The sequence below is a fragment of the Scophthalmus maximus genome, chromosome 16 (genome assembly GCF_022379125.1).
Source record: "Scophthalmus maximus strain ysfricsl-2021 chromosome 16, ASM2237912v1, whole genome shotgun sequence".
Taxonomy (NCBI): Eukaryota; Metazoa; Chordata; class Actinopteri; order Pleuronectiformes; family Scophthalmidae; genus Scophthalmus; species Scophthalmus maximus.
In genome coordinates this window covers 10,160,390-10,178,349 of record NC_061530.1, presented here as the reverse complement: position 1 = coordinate 10,178,349, position 17,960 = coordinate 10,160,390, and the positions used below count along the sequence as shown (strand labels likewise).

At 44.6% G+C, this 17,960-nt stretch overlaps 1 protein-coding gene across 3 annotated transcripts in view; it reads left to right on the top strand.

Moving 5' to 3' along the window:
- The window catches only part of raraa (retinoic acid receptor, alpha a), a 132,894-nt gene that overhangs the window by 45,844 nt on the left and 69,090 nt on the right, over positions 1 to 17,960 (top strand). For all 3 annotated transcript variants that reach the window (XM_035612252.2, XM_035612251.2, XM_035612250.2), the window contains one exon: positions 13,537 to 14,335. In XM_035612252.2, coding sequence (XP_035468145.1) covers positions 14,182 to 14,335 — 154 coding nt within the window. In that variant the 5' untranslated portion in view covers positions 13,537 to 14,181. The remainder of the gene's footprint in view (positions 1 to 13,536; positions 14,336 to 17,960) is intronic.

The following is a 17,960-nucleotide window of genomic DNA, read 5'->3' as shown; positions in this document are numbered from 1 at the left end:
ACATCATCTGTGTACACACAATTAGCTTAGGGAGTGTTATTATTGGTCTACATGGACACTAACCCCGGGGGCAACTGGAAAGGTTTAGGTGATTTCACTCCTGCCCAGGCAGCCTATATGGTGTTACAGCAGCTTGTGATGGACTGATTTAATCCCACTGATGGTGCTTATAAGACACAGGAAGAGGGATAGACATACACACACACACGCACACACACACACACACACACACACACACACACACACACACACACACACACACACACACGCGCGCACACACACATACACACGGTCACGGTCCTTCAGTCATAAATGTGGACTTAACAGGGGTTTTGTGTGTGTGTGTGTGTGTGTGTGTGTGTGTGTGTGTGTGTGGTTGGGTGGGTGGGTGGGTGTTAAAAAGAGAGGTCAGCAGGGCTAGCACAGTCCCCTGGCTGTTCTCAAGGTTAATGTGAGACTGACAGCGGCTGCTATTAGCAGCCTTCAGATGGCTCTACCCACCCCCACACCCCCCATGTGCGGAGCTGATTCATCCCGGTGGCAGCGGTGCATTAAGATGTAACAGCCTCACTCCCAGGTGTCACTCACCCCTTCAGACAGCGCCTTCATCATAATTTTACATTTCCTATTAACTCCCATTGTCTGCTATGGTGGGATAAAAGGATCGGTGCCGTTATCGCCTCGCCCTTATGTGTCACTCACCACTACCTCCGGTCATTATTTCATTATGTCATCCCATTGTCTGTTAATTGAAATACCTCAGACATTGTCTATGTGGTCCATTAAAGGGACAGGGCCCTTGTTCTTAAGTGTCACTGGCGCTTTGCTCATTCATTTATATAGTCTTGTGTTTCACGTACTCGCACAGAGTTGCGGGGCTGAGGAGAGGGGGGAATACCATCAGGAAGAATTGCACACTGGCATGTTGAAGTCTCACCCAAACCATCGAAACCTCATTTACATTTTAATTCAAAGACATTAAGCAGATGCTCGTATCAAGTGCAGGTTGATGTTTAGTGTCTTGCTCAAGGACGCTTAGGTGAGGAGGGTTCCCCAAGTGAAATGAAAACAGTCAGATAAAGCCTTTTGTAGTCTAGATGATGTTAATGTTATCTAATGACCATGGTTGATTCACTAGTACAAATGAGCCAGCAGCCTTGATGGGAAAGATGGAGATAATAACTGGATTGCAATTAGTAAATACAGTAGTAGCAGAGGGTGAGGTTTAACGTTATAAACCATAGAATTAATGTATAAAAAATGTTCAAAGTCTTTATGGAATATTTTTATTTAGAGATACTGAGGAGGTTGTATATGAAATGCAGCTTCTTTTATTTTACCTTAAAGTTTCTTAATATACCATGAGTTTGAATTTTGTGAAGCATCATGATATAGAAGGCTGGCAGGGAGATGGAGATGGGGAGATGGGGGTGGGAGTAGGGGTCCGCCTGAGCCCATATGAAGAGTGATGATGTTGTTGACTCACTGTCGGCAGGATGCCAATCAATCAATTAACCAATCAATAGTCATCTGGTGAGCGCCTAAGGACTCTGGGGAAAATCTCCCAGAAACACTCGAATCAATGACTTTCCGCCACAGCCACAGGCTCTCTTTCACACACACACACGCACACACACAGGTGCATGGACCTCGCACAGACGCACATACACATTTATACTTTTGCAGGCTTACATGTTAAAGTCACTGCCTCCCCCCCCTCTCCCACTTGCCCAAACGCCCAGGCATCAGATTGCAGTGCCATGGGAAAAGAGAAAAATGAGTAAATTCTGTCTTTCCCCCTCATTCCTCATCCCTCATCCCTCTTGCCTCCCCCTCCTCCTCGGTCTCTCTCCCCTAATGGAAAGCAGCATTCCCTGGCTGCCGTCAGCAGCTATATCCAGCTCCACTATAACACAGTTAATAGATAGGCCTGGCAGCTTATGGAGCCCATGCATTTTTAAATGTGAGTTTTATGACTCCTGGAGAGCAGGCAAGGGAAGAGAGGGAGGAGTATGCTTGATATTTGTTCCTTGAGTGTGCATGTGAGAGAGTGTGCCTGAAAAAGAGTGAGAGAGAGAATATGGTGAGCAGAAGAAGCGGTAGAGAAGTTGAGTATCAGTTTTGCTCTTTTTTGCTTTCTCTCTTTCTTTCTCAGGGGAGGGAGGTGTTTTCCTTTCTCTCCACGGTTTTATTTTTACCACTTTCTCTCACTTTATTTATTTGAAATTCTCTGTTTCTCTTGCATGCTTGATGAGAGTACACACACACACACACACACACACATATGGACATATCTATAAGGTCATTCTGGTCATGAACCCTGATGTTAAGCAGGATATAGCTGAATCCAGCTGTTGTTTTCACATTCTTATATTGTCTCGCATGCTTCCAGATGTCACATGGATTTGCGTGCCTACGTGTACTGTATGCATATAGTATATGCATTTGGCTAATGTGTATTTTTAATCTGGCAGCTTTAGATGTGTACAGTGACCTTTGGGAATGGCCAGGCATCGCAATCTCACACACACACACACACACACACACACACACACACACACACACACACACACACACACACACGCATTGTATTTTGACATATTCGTGTGTCCTAGAGAGGTCATAGCATGTTGACCACCAGTCTGTAGCGTTCGTCTATGTGTGCCCTGACCCACAAACTCCTGCCTCCACTCCACTGTTTCACATGAGCACACACACACACACACACACACACACACACACACACACACACACACACACACACACACACACACATACACACACACACACACACGCATCAGGCAGCGCTCTGAGTGATCTCACTGTGCCCCACATACTGCTCCTGTTGGCGTGCTTGTCTTGCTGATGGCACCAGTGGCGAGCTATGAAGATACAGTATGCATTTCCCCTCGAGGGCGACGAATGGCATGCAGAGAGAAGCGCAGTTTGCTCAGGGGCGTTAGATGAAGACCAGTGCCGCAGCGGGCAGCAGCGCCATGTGATGGCAATTTTGGCCCATATTGACATGTGGGCACTAACAGCAGAGCCTGATGAGTTACTGCACTCTGCTGAGACAAGTCTGTTTGATAGCTGACGTTTGTCACGCACATCTGCAAATGGTACTATAGCTGTGACCCTCACAGTTAACAATGTCTGTGATGAAGGTAGACCAGTGGTGAGTCCACTTCTTTACTGGGTCACTGCTTCTCATAACTGCATATATCCATTCATATTTTACCTATTCTAGCCCTGAGCCTATAACAGTAGTTTTGTGAAGGTCATGTTTGAACAAATGAGTCCCTGGTTTAGTCTTAGGTGTGTAATCACTTGTCTACTTTTTTATTACTGTGCCACTGTCAGTGTGAAAAGCCATATGAAGCTCTGTGAATATGCAGATATACTCGCGAGTACAAACACACAATGGTAGATCATTCAAGAAATTTAATTCAGCCTTTAAAAAAACAACAACATGCTAACGAGCCCTCTGGAAATACAGTGACATTTAGGCCGGGGAGTCAAAACACACACACACACACACACACACACACACACACACACACACACACACACACACAATGCATAATACAAACATATCCACACTGCTGTACATAATCATTGTCAAACAGTTGTGCACATGCAACCACAGATAAACACATATAGACAGAAGAAAACATCCATCCATACAGATGCAAATGCTAAATAATCCATCTACCATTAAAAAAAACATTTAGTTCTTGGTTTTGAAGAATAACATCTTCCTTGTATGACTTCAGTATTGTCAGTAGGAACCACAGACTGTCGCCCTTAAGTGGGCACACCCGCTCTGAGGAGCGAGTGGCGGCATAAACAGGAAGGGGCCCTGCACTTCAGTACGTCATTCGCTCTCGTGTCACTGGATCTTCTGTGTTGAAATGTGCCAAAGTGTTTCGCATAACAATGTTAGCCCGATATCCTGAGTAGGTACACAAAGGTTACACGACCTTAGAGGCACGGCGCACACACGAAGTATACATATATAGTTGATTAGTGTGTGTCGGCCAGAGAAAAAAAAAGAAAAATCCTCTTGATCAAGTCGCATCCTGTTCCTTTACGAGGATAGAGGGTGATGTAAATGTCCTAGTAAAGGTGTGCACGCCAAGCTATGTTTACGAATATGGAATATGGCAGCTTAAGTGTTCTGACTGTGTGTGTGTGTGTGTGTGTGTGTGTGTGTGTGTGTGTGTGTGTGTGTGTGTGTGTGCGTGTGTGTGTGTGTGTGTGAGAGCTGATGGGGGTTGTTGAGTCTTTTGGAGTTTTGCTCAGAAATATGGACTTCATTTGTGCTGGGCCTCTCCCACTAACGGGAACAGAGTTAGGGGTGGACTGAGGGAGCCACTCCAACACACACATACACACACACACGCACAAACACACACACACACACACACACACACACACACACACACTGTTTTGGCACACTAAGCTATTTCTTGTACGAAGCCGTGTATTATTGTTACCAGCTTGTATGAAGTGGAGCCTGTAATTGTACAGTTATGAGAAACTCAATTTTCCATTTCCATATGCCCCTCCACTTTCTTTAACTCTGAAAGGGATCTAATTAATTTAAATACTCAAACATTATTGCCAATTGAGACTGTCCTTCGTTCTCGTAGGAGTGCTGCTTACTGAAGCTCATGTTGAGATCGTGCCCTCAACTATTTGATTGACTGTCCTGTGTATACTGTAGTATCCATAGTTACGTTTAATTGTTAGGTGGCCTCCAGTAGCTGAATGATAGCAGCAAAAGATGGAATCCATGAGCAAGAGGTTAGGGTGGATGGATGGATGGTCATGACACAGAACCTAGACTCCGGAGACGGCTGTTTGTTTCCCGTTTTGAACCAAAAATGATTGTTGTTTCTCTGAAATGTGACTAAACTCCTGCCTCCTAAATCTTGCCCCCCCCCCTAGTTCTTTTTATCATGAATGGATATTTGCAGATTTTCTTGGTCTCCTATGATTAGAAACTGAATATATATATATATATATATATATATATATATGGGCTTCACGAAACTGTATTGGACTTTTTTTAGGTCAAGGATTAATAAAGAAAATAATGTGCAAATGAAATTGACAATGAAAATATTTGTTAGTTGCAGCCCCGCAGGATATAAACAAATATATATTTTTTAAGTAGCTGGGTAATAGTAATAGCACACACAGGTCGTACACAGGCCATTATACAGTAACATTGGGAAACATACAGTGATGCTTCTGTGGTGCATGTCTGGCTCCTTCCCTTCAAAGAGAACACAGGTCTTTTCATCGTGATACTGTGGGCTACATAGTCATCCCTGGGCTCTCTGTTCCTTTGTGAGAAAAAAAACCCAGATGAACCCACTGCTGGGTTTTTTAGAACAAATCCAAATAACACATCAAAGAAACAGTATAGCCTGAGGTTTTGTCCGATAAATTATTAAAAGGGGTAAGTGAAAGGCCTGAGGAAACAAGTGATCGCCAGGAGTGTACCAGAGGGCTGGTGAGGCAGGACTGAGGGAGTAGAAGCCGTGTGCGACTGTTGGGGAAAGAATAACATGCACTGCAGACCCCAGACCGCAGGAGGCATGACTCCTTCACCGCGAGGAAACCTCAGGGCTTTCTGCTCCATGTTCTGTTTGCTGTCACTTTTCTTCTCATTTAGTTTTCCCTGCACCTTCTGTGTACGCTCTTCGCTTCCTCCCACATTTAGTGTTGCCATAATTGTCTTTTTCCTCACTGCGTTGTTTCCTGTGGACTTTTTACCATCTCCTTTCCAAGCACGTTTCTCTGGCTCTTGCTCACTTCCTATGTCCCCCAATCCGGAGCATGTTCAGCCTTTAACTCCCTCTCTGCATTGGCCTTTTATCTCCTCCCACCCCGCCCATCTATCTTGGCTGCCTTCCCTTTTTTCTTTCCAGCTCTCTTGCTCTCACCTCTCCACTCTCTTCATATTTCATATTAAGCAATCCTTTCCATGGAGCCAGCTGTGTAAACAATAGGGACCGACCCTCCATGTTTTCGCAGAGCGAGAAAAGAATGCCGGAATAACCTGGACACGAGGAGCTCGCCACACGCCGTCCACACCGGTGATCTATGGCCCTTTGTCTCTCCGACCTCCTTTGAGCACGAGTGGGACTTTCTGGGCAGAGTGTTGGTTTTTGTGTGTGTGAGGCGGAGCTTTAAGCACACAGAGCAGTGTGTGTATGCGGGTGTGGGAGCTTATCTGTTACCATAGCCCCCTGCAAATATTGACCAAGCTGAATAGCTACAGTGAGTAGCTCTAAAGCAAACGCTGCATGTCATGCTCTGCCAGATATGCCTGCAGTTTTTTTTTTCACCAATGGCATTCTCACCGGAAATAATCTGGCTTGCTTCATGCAGAATTTTGCAAGAACGCCCCCATACCCCCATTACTGATAAATAGAAAGTAATCTCAGTTTTGCTTCACATACCATAGCTGACCCGTATTTAGCAGAAACATTGGCTCGTGGTCCTCGTCTATCTATAGGTCTATAATCTGTCTACCTATGCTGTCGGCAGCAGGTTACAGGGCCATTCCTAGAAGCTGCTAGTGTGTTCCTGAGATTTAACACTCTTCATCTGATACTCTTTACTTAATCGGTGGTTTGGCCGACTGCCTTTGGTGGACACAGTTATAGCTATAGTGTGGGTGTGCATCTGTCACGGGTTTGGTGTGTGAGTGTGTGTCTGTGTGTGTTAATGGGACTATATGCATGCGTGCAGGTGGGCAGATGGTCCAGTTCTGCACGGACTGCCACAGCAGCACTCATTTTGCTTGAAGGGAGCAGGCTACCAAATTTCCCTGACACACACACACACACACACACACACACACACACACACACACACACACACAAACACACACACACAGCTCATCCCCGGGTTTATTTTTTGCAGGTGCAATGCTTGCTGGCATTTGAGATAATTAAAGGCTGACCTTTCCGAGGTGAGGCAGAAATGTCACCCAGCCTGCTTTGCAGACAAGTGGACTCAGCCCATGGGGATCCTTGGCAAAACGGCTGAGGATTCTCACCTCCCGGGATGTGCACTTAGCACCCTTTAGCCCTCTAGCACCACACTGTCTGGCTGTCATCAAAGGTAGCGCTCACCTCTGGCTCTCTCGCCCATAATGCCTCATGTCTCGCGGACTCGGACCACCTCGGAGCAACACAGGCGGAAGGAGCACTGAGGCGGAAGTGTTGATTGGTCAGGTAGCTGGGAGGTTTCCCTTGTGAGGCACAACAATCCACCCCTCCAGGCTTCAAGCGATGTGCTTGTGGCCGGACCACAGTGGTATGAACCGACCAGCAGAACTAGTGGCAGCTCCAGGTGTGTTTTATGTCACAGCAGTCTCGACAGTGAGAAGGAATCTGATAGGTTGAAGTTAAAGATCAGTGATGGACAGATGGTTCATCAGATCACCTTCTTAGTATTTTCCGAAAGCTCCTGCCCTTTACCAAACAGTTTCAAAAGGACGACTTCCTTCACAGTTCTGTGTAACAAACCATCTGGCGTGTCAGGTCAGTCAGGAGGAACATCATTCATACAATTTTGTTCATTAAAATAAGAGGAGTAAAGACTTCGGGATTTGGAAATATTTAACAGAGTTAAAAAAAAAAAAATTGTATTAGATTGATGTTTGGAAATAGGTGATTTTGGCTCATTCTTTACTTGGTGCCTGAGTGGGTGACTTATAAAGTGACATTTTGAGCCTTTTTAATCAGACCTTTAAACTGCTGAACCCAAGGCCCTGTAATTACACACCAGTTCAACCACATACACCTCAGTGTGGGGAAACCTATTCTAGAAGGGTTTTCACTTTAGATAGCTATTTTGGGTAATTCTTCAATTTATGGTCTGTGTTAATGCATCGCCACCATTATTTAGTAAAAAGGTAATTCAAGCTAAGGTAGTGCTCACTATTCACGCCCTCTAAATCCCAAGCTTCTCACCCTTGCGTAACACTTTCTGCCTTAAATAATTCACATCTGCTATATCAAATCCAGTGATAGTGACTTGTCAGTGTCCCTACCTGCCACATACACACACACACACACACACACACACACACACACACACACACACACACTGAGCAGTATATGTGATTTACTCTTTTTGCAAAACCCATCCCGTCTGAGCCTGTAACTTACAGTAAATACAATGTACTGTAAGCCACTCCCTCAGGGCACATAGATGACATGCACATGTGGTTCAGGATATGACTTGGACACACACAACTGCATACACAAACACAAACACGGACACACTCAGGCACACACAAAGGCTATGTGCATGACTGCACACACCACCCAATAGCTCTGACACTTGTTGATACATAGTTTTCAAACCTGTGTGTCTCACACATGCACATCACGGCACATAAAACTACACACACACTCACAGAAATACACACTTGCACTCAAGTGTGCAGTATATGCACACTCATGCGTGCACATATGCTCAGTCAGTCCTGCGATGTCGTGTCACAATTCTGAGGTACAGTATATGTCCACCCATGCTGCTTCCCTCATAAAAAATTTAGTGCATCGTGCTTCAACGACTTCCATTACGTGTACCACTGCAAATCTGGCCAGAGCCAGAGCCAGACCTCACTCAGTGCTGTTAAAGACTGACAATTCACTCTGGGCAAGCAACCTGTGGTCTTACCTGTGGAGAGGTCTTTGCACCAATCCATTTGGGTTTTCTGTTTAGGCCATTACAGTGAAAGTCTGAGGCTACATGTTTTTGTCCTAAAATGCATCACCACTGCTACGTTAACGCCTGCCGTCCACACCAGTCCGGACTTTTTTAAACCGAGAGGTTTGGAAACGCTGCTCCCCCGTTTTCGTTTGGAAACTCCAGAGCTGCATTGCAGTATGGATGGGAAAAAATGGAGATGTTTGGAAACAAAGACGCAGTTGCCCACATTCGCTTTCTGATTGGTTCTTATCAGTCACGACTCAACTACCAGCAGCAAAGGCAAAACATCGTAACAGTTTTTTCTCGCTGTTGGTCCAAGAAAAGAAACCCCTTGTCCTACTTTTCATTGATGTTGTTTCTTCTTCATAGTATTTTCTGTCACTAAGCAACCGACTGAAGTGTAGACAACCTGCTTCCTGTTTGGACTGGTATGCTCATTCCCAGTGCACATGAATGGTCAGGTGATATGCGTTTTCAGGTGTGTCAATATGGACGGAGATTAATAGTGATAAAGAGGGAGATGTTTTTTATTTCAAAACGCCATTTCAAAATGAAAAACGTAGTAGTATGGATGTAGCCCAAGTCATCTGAGATTTTGAAACACTGTCTGTCATTTGAAACTACACTTCAAATCACATGTTCAGGAGAGCAACAACATTCATATGGTTGCAGATATCATATAACAATATGTTTGCAATTGATATGATACTGTGTTTATTGTTTTTTGATATTTGCCACCTCGGGCTGTTAGAAGCTGGACTATAGAGAAGCTGGACTATAGAGGACAGAGAGTTGTTTCACTGTACTGCAGGGGTTTACACTTAACATTGTATAGCACAGTTACATTGCAATAACATTTCCTGAAAACAAACACTGACTGTGTTGTTTGAGAATTGAAGCTATTCTTATTGGCAACTAACGGACTCTGTGATCATGAGAGATATACATTATAGATATTGGTGTGTGCATTTTTTCATAGTGTGTGTGTGTGTATTGCTCATATTTTCATGTGAAGCATGTCACTGTGTTTTTTTTCTTCAAACTATTGAGAACAACTGTTGCCTGTTTAACTTTCTGTCACTGACCTCTTTGAACCTTGTACAGCATGTGCAGTCACGTGTGGACGTGTGTGTACCTGTGGGTGTGTGTTCAACTGTGTGCACATTCAAACATGCACGCTTTTCCATTTATGTGTGCACACCAGAGTGTCTGTGTATGCCCTGTTTTGCGTTTGCCCTCCCCCGTGGCTGCCTTTTGCTCCTTTCCACCGATTATTAATTCAGCGTTCGCTGTCACAATCAATTACAGTCTCTCGTGCCCCATGACCTCTGACTCTTCCTTTTCTCTGCCTGTTACATGCCAAACACAGAGTTAAGACCAAGTGACCCAGATTGTTTGTTTATCTTTCCTCTGACTGTAAGTGATCACACATTCCCTCAGGATCTAATATCTATACAGCACTTTGCTCTTGAGTATGTGGAATTTTTTAGGTATGGGCTCGGTGTATAATGGTAAAGGGGACAAAAAAGCTATCAAAGTAAAGGCTGCAGAGGAATTGTTCGAAACTCTTTGAAACGATATACATTAATGGCTCAATTCCAGGCCCCAGGGTCCCTGTTCTCTTCTATAGGCTCCACTATAGCATCACCTCCTCATGTCAGACTTCTGTACTCCATCCATGTCAGCTTTTAGTCTGCAATAGTTCATGTTGCAGCCTCAGTATATAGCTGTATGTGCATTTAGCAAGTGAGTGAGTAAATGTTTTAGGTGTACACGTAAAACAAGTGTACAGAAAGTTCACATTCTGGTTTGTTACATTGTTGTCCCTTCACGTCTTATCGTCTTCAGGTTTTTGAGCTTATGCATGTTCACGTGTCTGCCTTGACAGTACTTGGGAACATCTATACTATACATGGAAGAGCAGCAACTGCACAACAGCATTATACACACAACGGCTCCCGTATCTTCTTTTCCATAGCAACAATAACCATAGTGTGTGTCTGTGTGTGTGTGAGAGAAGGACAACAGAAAAAAAGAGATGTGTGCATGAGGAGATATTTAGAGAAAATTAGAGATGTCTGTTCTTGCCTTTGTAAAAGCATATGCTGTTTATTATATACATTTTTTATGTCTATGTACAAACTGTATGTGTGTGTGTGTCTGTAATATGACACGTTGCATGTTTACAGTCGTGTGCGAGGATTCCCGCCTACCCTCTCCGAGGTGGGATCAGAACACACAGCTGTTTGTGAGAGCTGTGATTAGTTTGTGTACATCGACGGGAAGGAGGATGTGAAGTGCATGTCAGCAGTTTTACCCAGCTTTGGTGTCGCGTGTGAGGATTTCACAGCAGATTATACTGACCCCCCCAGTTGTGCCTTGATTCATCGTATAGTAGTGTGTGTGTGTGTGTGTGTGTGTGTGTGTGTGTGTGTGTGTGTGTGTGTGTGTGTGTGTGTGTGTGTGTGTGTGTGTGTGTGTGTGTGTGTGTGTGTGTGTGTGCGCGTGCGTGCATGCGTGCGGATGGTGTGACATTGTTTGCATCAGGCATCATAGTCCTCACTGTTGGTAAAGGGATTATACAGATGCTCAGTTACATTTTGCCCCTGTCCAGCCTCTGTTGTGGTGTGTGTGTGCATGTGTGCATGTGTGCATGTGTGAGTGGGCGTGTGTGTGTGGATGGTGTGACATTGTTTGCATCAGGCATCATGAACTGTTCATCTTTTCATGGTACCAGGCAAAAAAAAATGGGACCACAGATTAGATTAATAATGAAACAGAATTAATGTTAAGATAAATACAACATCCTGCAACTGAATCTCTACTCTAGCATTGAAGGAGGGCAAAGTTAGATATTGTCCGTGATTAATTTAATCACACCAGCTGGAGGCTCTCCAGTACAGACATTACTTTGATATCCGGACCTCAAGTTGATAGGTGTATTTCCGTTTCTAAATTTAAATCAAAATGTGAGAGGAGACTTTAAAGCCCGACTATAGTCTGTGCTGCAGCAACAATATCCTTCTCTATCTACTCTGACATTAGTCAAAAAGAATTAGATGTGGATGCACTGCAACAAAGTTGGCTGCTCGTGTAAGTGCGTTGCAAAGTGTGGAGCTGAATCATTTCCGAATAGCCTTTCACGGTGCCCACACTCGATGCTGTAATGATAATTGTGAAGGAAGTGGCCCATTTCCAGCCGGTCGGTTGTCCCAGCGTTCCAGTGAGTGGTAGTTCCTCTTTGAAAAAAAACCTCTGGGCGGTGCATTAAACTACAGTATATATGGTTTTACATCACTTTAGTTTTTACTTTTGACAGTGCTAAGGCAATTTAAATGATCACAACGACGTACAATATGGAGCCTTAGTTCATAATAGTAATGGTTGTGTATTACTCTACTATTATAGAACCAGAAATAATATTGTTATGTAGAGTCTTTAACTCTTAACTCTCTTTTGAATTAATGGGGGGGGCGTTATTCGGGAGAGCGAGAGGGAAGGGGAGGCTTTAAAAGCAAATAAAACCTATATCCAACTCCCATGGGCTTTTAAAAGTGCTAGTAAAGCTTTTGGACTAATACAAACGCATCCTGCAGCCCTCAGTCCTGCCCACCACACAACACACACACCAACTCACTGTGACAGGGTGAGCAACGATCAATAAAAATAAGGCGCCTAATACCAAATGAGGCAATATGTTTTTTAAGAATGCTGTTCGTCTCTCTGGTAGAGTTCCAGAGACTCTTTGCCAGAGATTAATGAAGCTCATTTGCCTGCTTGCCATGGCAAAACTCTTTGTGGAGACAACGCTGGTTTTTCCTGTAATTTCTCACCCATCTGTACAACGCTGCCACCAGCACGCCTCGCTCACCTGTCACACCCCGATGCTTTATGTGCGTCGTACGAGCGGGAACGGGCACAAACATATCTGACTTGACCCCTGGCTCTTTGCAGCAGTTCATCCATGATGTCCTGTGTGAATCATGTAAGAGTACCACATTCCTGTGCAGCAATACTGCTCATGCAAAGACACATTCCTCCTGCTTATTCAGAGAGTTGTGTGTGTGTGTGTGTGTGTGTGTGTGTGTGTGCGCGTGTGTTTGTTGCAATGCGTCTTACGTTCACTGCTGTTCGTTGCATCCACTGACTCATAAAAGGGTCATTACAGTAAAATATAAGTTAAGCGCGTGTTATGACAAGCTGTTTTGAAGATATAACTTCTCTCTTGCGGTGCCAGTGTAGCCCTTTGTGATAATTGTGCTCTCAGGGTGTATAGTTGTCAGTGCCCTCATGTGAGCTCACGCTTTTCTGTGATGATTACAGGTCTTTTTGTACACGTCTTGGTCTTAATTTGGAAGTAAACTCTGCAGCGGAAATCTCTAGTGGTCCCAGACTGGCGCTTTGGGTCTCACCTCTGGCTCTTGCAACTGGTGCAATTAGCAAAGTTTTCTTTTGCGTTGGTCTCTTCATTTATGTTTTGGCTCGTCTACCCCTGTATTTGTAGTCAGTTACTGTTAATGAGTGCACGTATGAGCACACAAAGCGGCGAGGAGACATCACACGCCTGCTGCTCTCTTCACAGTTTTAACACTCCATTAGCTAATTAAGGCGGATGGGGTGTTTTTGTAACATTTCAGATGAGGCATTACCATTAATTAGCATCAGAAGAATAGAAATGTTTTGCTCATGCACTTAAGTACAAAGGGAAATGATCTCTTTACCTTGTCACTGCAGTGCCAAGTGGTCTCTCTCTTCCTCTTACTCTCTTTCTCTTTCTCTCTGTTCTTTCCACAGGCAGAGGCTGTGTGACTCTGAAGAGGAGGCCCGTCCAAAGAGAAGAGCTTTGTTTTGGCATCATGTGATCTGTGCATTCCCCAGGAGCACTCTGCAGTGGAAGAGTAAATCTACGCTCCCCTGGAAGCATCGCAACCACTAGCACCCCTATCACCACTATCACCCCTCCTGACTGCAGTCATCAAAGTCACCTGTTCTTGACTCGACTTGCCTTCTGTCTCTTTCTGCCCATTCATCTTCAAGATAAGGAATGGCCCTGCTACTCTCCAGCCTCCCCAACGCCTCTCGCAAATAAGGCCTTTCACAATACCAGAGAAAGGAAGGCAAAAACACTCCACAATCCCCTTTTATACTTTTACCCTGTCTCTTTTTATCTTTGTGCCCTTAGTAACACAAGCCACAATACACACATTAATAAGAGGGCAGGATTTTTGACAACTACAGCCATTTTAAGGAGTGGTTTCCGAACCATAAAGGGATTTTTACAAACGCCACCTGACCTGGAATATCCACTCATCCCATGTATTTATGGGGGGATTAAATCAATGCCGGATTCCACACTGACTCCCATTTGGTGCTGTTTGATCTAGTTGAGGTGGTTTTTCAGTGAGGTCTGTCTGTGTCTGGAGGGTGGACTGAGCCATCATGGCTGGGAAGGGCAACCCGATGCAGGGGCCCCACCTCAACGGCTTCCCGATGCCCACCTATTCCTACTTCTTCCCCCACATGTTGGGGAGCCTGTCGCCTCCAGCCCTGCCAGGACTGCCCCTCAGTGGGTACAGCACCCCTTCACCAGCCAGTAAGTCAACTCTGTCTTTACCCTTTTATCGCTGGTTCACGTTCATGCAAGTGGTCTGTATCGGTGCCATGCTGCCGTTATTGTGTACGTTGGATTTTGAGTGAAAGGTGGTGGGTAGAAGATTTAATTTCCCTTGTGACTGTCCTGACAGTGTGTGTGGGTCTGCTTGTAAAAGGATACTTTCATCTCATCCTGTTTAGACCATTCCTAATTTAAACATGTGACACACACACACACACACACACACGCACACACACACGCACACACATACACACACACACACACTGCCTCCAGCGCTGTCCTTAATTTGCACGCCCATACAAATCAACATACACATACACATGGACACAGCACACGCAAATGAGGCAGGACAGCCAGAAAGGAGCACTGTTTATTTGGGGAACACACATTTGGCAAGTGTTGCCAAAAATACATCTAACAAATTCTATCTTTGCAGGCAACCTTCACGGTACAACTCCTTCACACAATCAGTCAATCAAAAGCTCCAAATCTCACTTGCAAAGTTGCTTATTTGAGTCAAACTGCGAGAATAGTGTTTTGGGTGTTTTTCATAAGGAGAAGAGAAGCTGTTTTTTTATTTACATACAAGTTAATTAGTTGTGAAAGTGTAGAAGTGTGGATGTAGCCTAAAATGGTGCATCATGTTTGGTAGTTTGTTTTGCACTGTGAGAAAATTATTGAATAATTATTTGGTCATCCAGGGCTTCTTCTAGTTTCTAGTTTCATGAATTTTTGGAGATTCATTTCTGTTTGGTGAAAGACAGACAGACGCAAATTATACTGATACTGACAGCTTTCCCCACATCAAACCACATCGCGCCGCATCATTTTGTAACACTCTGAATTTGAATTCTTGAAACATTATCATTTATATTGAAAATGATCTAACATGTTCTGCCAGACTTTTCTGCAGAAAATAAAACTTTTAATGATAGACGATATATGTAGTGGAGTACTCATTAAAATATTGCAATTTAAAATGTTGTGGGGTGGAAACATGAATGAATACATTGTTATATGTTAATGTAGTACCACCACCACTGACTACAAATCAGAAGCCCCTTGGTATTCTCACCCTGCATCTCGTTGCGCGCTGAGTAACACCGGCAAACGGACAGATAATCAATTAAACTGCAGTGGCAGCAGCAGAAATATGAACTGGAAGAATGCAGTTGGCGGTGCGGATGTACTATCGGCGTGTGTGTATTGGTGTGGACGGGCCTGGCAGGCCGCTGCCTCGCTCTCACAGGTTCAGAGGGGGTCAGCGTATTGACTTTCTATCTGCTGGAGTTTGTGTTGGCAGCCAACATGGAGGGAAGTGAAGAACAGTTAGTGCCCAGCCCAGTCACTCCCACTTCCCCATAACCACACACCCCGCCTCACTCACAAAGACTGGAATTCCCATCAGGTTCCTCTTTTTACACTGCTGCAAACATGTGTGTGTGTGTGTGTGTGTGTGTGTGTGTGTGTGTGTGTGTGTGTGTGTGTGTGTGTGTGTGTGTGTGTGTGTGTGTGTGTGTGTGTGTGTGTGTGTGTGTGTGTGTGTGTGTGTGTGTGTGTGTGTGTGTGTGTGTGTGTGTGTGTGTGTGCGTGTGTGCGCGTGTGCTTCTGTATATCTCTGTGTCTGTGTATGTGAGAGTATGTGTGTGTGAGAATGTGTTTGCGCGCGTCCACTCTCCCAGTGTTTGCCATGCAGGGCGGCAAGGTTCCTTCCCTTTTGCCTGGACAAACATTTCCTGTCTGTAAACATTGGAGAGCCAGGGACACCACAGCTTCGGCTTCCTGAGGAGCGCGAGTACATACTCATGATACACAAGTGCACACACTCACACTTTTGCTGGCTCACTTTCTCTCTCTCCTGCTCCTCCTCGCTTCCAGATAACTGTAAGCATACACACATACACACACACACACACACACACACACACACACACACACACACACACACACACTCTCTCTCACACACCACACACACAGAGCAACAGAACCACATGTGTCTCCCCTCCCGTCACTTACACACACTGTCACACAGACACACTACCTTCACCACTTTCTCTTCTTCCTCCTAACCACTTCTGTTGCAGATCATTTCTCTCTCCCTCCCTCTTGCTCAGACACCTCCTCTTTTTTTTCCCTTTTCGCTCACATTTTCACACACTCACACTCGAAGCCAAGCCATTATCAGCCCCATTCAATGCTGCGCAGTGACTAAAGAGAGAAAGCCGGAGAGCAAGTGCTGAGGGAGGGAGGGAGGGAGTGGGCGGTGAGAGTCGGTTTGTTTGGAGGTTACAGAATGAAAAGTCAACCATTTGTCTTGATGGATTTCAAAGTGGCAGAGTTTCCAGTGTGGAATATGTGTTTGCGCTGAGTGAATAATGGAGCTCGGCCTTACGATTGTTTGGTTGTTTTTTTCCTGCGATTGTCCAGAATAATAGTTTTTTTGACACTATTATGACCGGTTATAGTCATGTTGTACCGTGCAGTTATGATTCAGATTTTCATTACAATCATATCTGGGACTTTCATTATAAATCCTTACGTGTTTTTATGAAAAAAACACTTTAAACATTAGATGTTAACATTCGTAATTGTGTTGCATGAACACCCTGATCAAATCCTCAATGTGTCTATGGTATATGAGGACCTGTGTTTGAGTGCAGTCTTACCATATATGATGCAAGTATAAAGGGCATATGCAAAAGTTCCTGAAGTGGATGATGTAAACAGTCTTGTAGTTCTGTTTTCTTCCTTTCTTTTTTGGCCTTTTTTTGCTTCGTTCACACTCTTCTTTCTTCACCCGGTTCTCGGAGTCGTCCAGCTCCTCTACCTCGGCTTCCTTCAGCAAACCCCATTAGACCAAAGATGTGGACCACGCAGGGCGGCAGGTTTAAAGCTCGGGCCTACGACACACTTTTCTCTCTCTCACTGCGTCTCTCCGGGGGTCACGTCTTCACATCGCATTATCTGAAAATCATCAACCTTGGTTACGCACCAGAGCAGATCACTTTCAGATATCGATATTACATCTATTCCCTGAAGCTTTTATTAGTTAAACTGAATATTATCACCATGGAGTGAGCGCACACTCACTCACATCCACAAACGTCTACGCTGCTGCACTGAACGCACACCCACTTCCAACAACATGTGCTCATTACAGACACACTAACACATAGATGTGCACAGATTTCATTAGTGTTTCTGATTAAATTCTTGACGCCACATGCCTGTATGAATACAAAACTATCTGGCCGTAACACCCCAACTATTGTTCCTGTTATTGTCATCAATGCCCTCTGCTGTCTGTCCCCAGCTCTGATACTGTGCTATTACATTAGCATGGTGTTATGAGGGATGTAATGAAAGGAGCCAGCTTGCTACCTGCTGCCACATTGGACTAATTGGCTTTTCCCCACAGAGCTCTCTTGTTTCGGCAGCCTCAGTAATTGCTTGGTAGAGGAGCGTTTGCTGGTGTGGCAAACACGCACAAGCAACATCTCCTTTGACTTATTAGGAGGCAAAATGGCATTTAGGAACGTACTTTTGGACCAGTAGGAGAAATATGAAAGGATATTTTCAGACCTCATGAAGTGTGTGTGTGTGT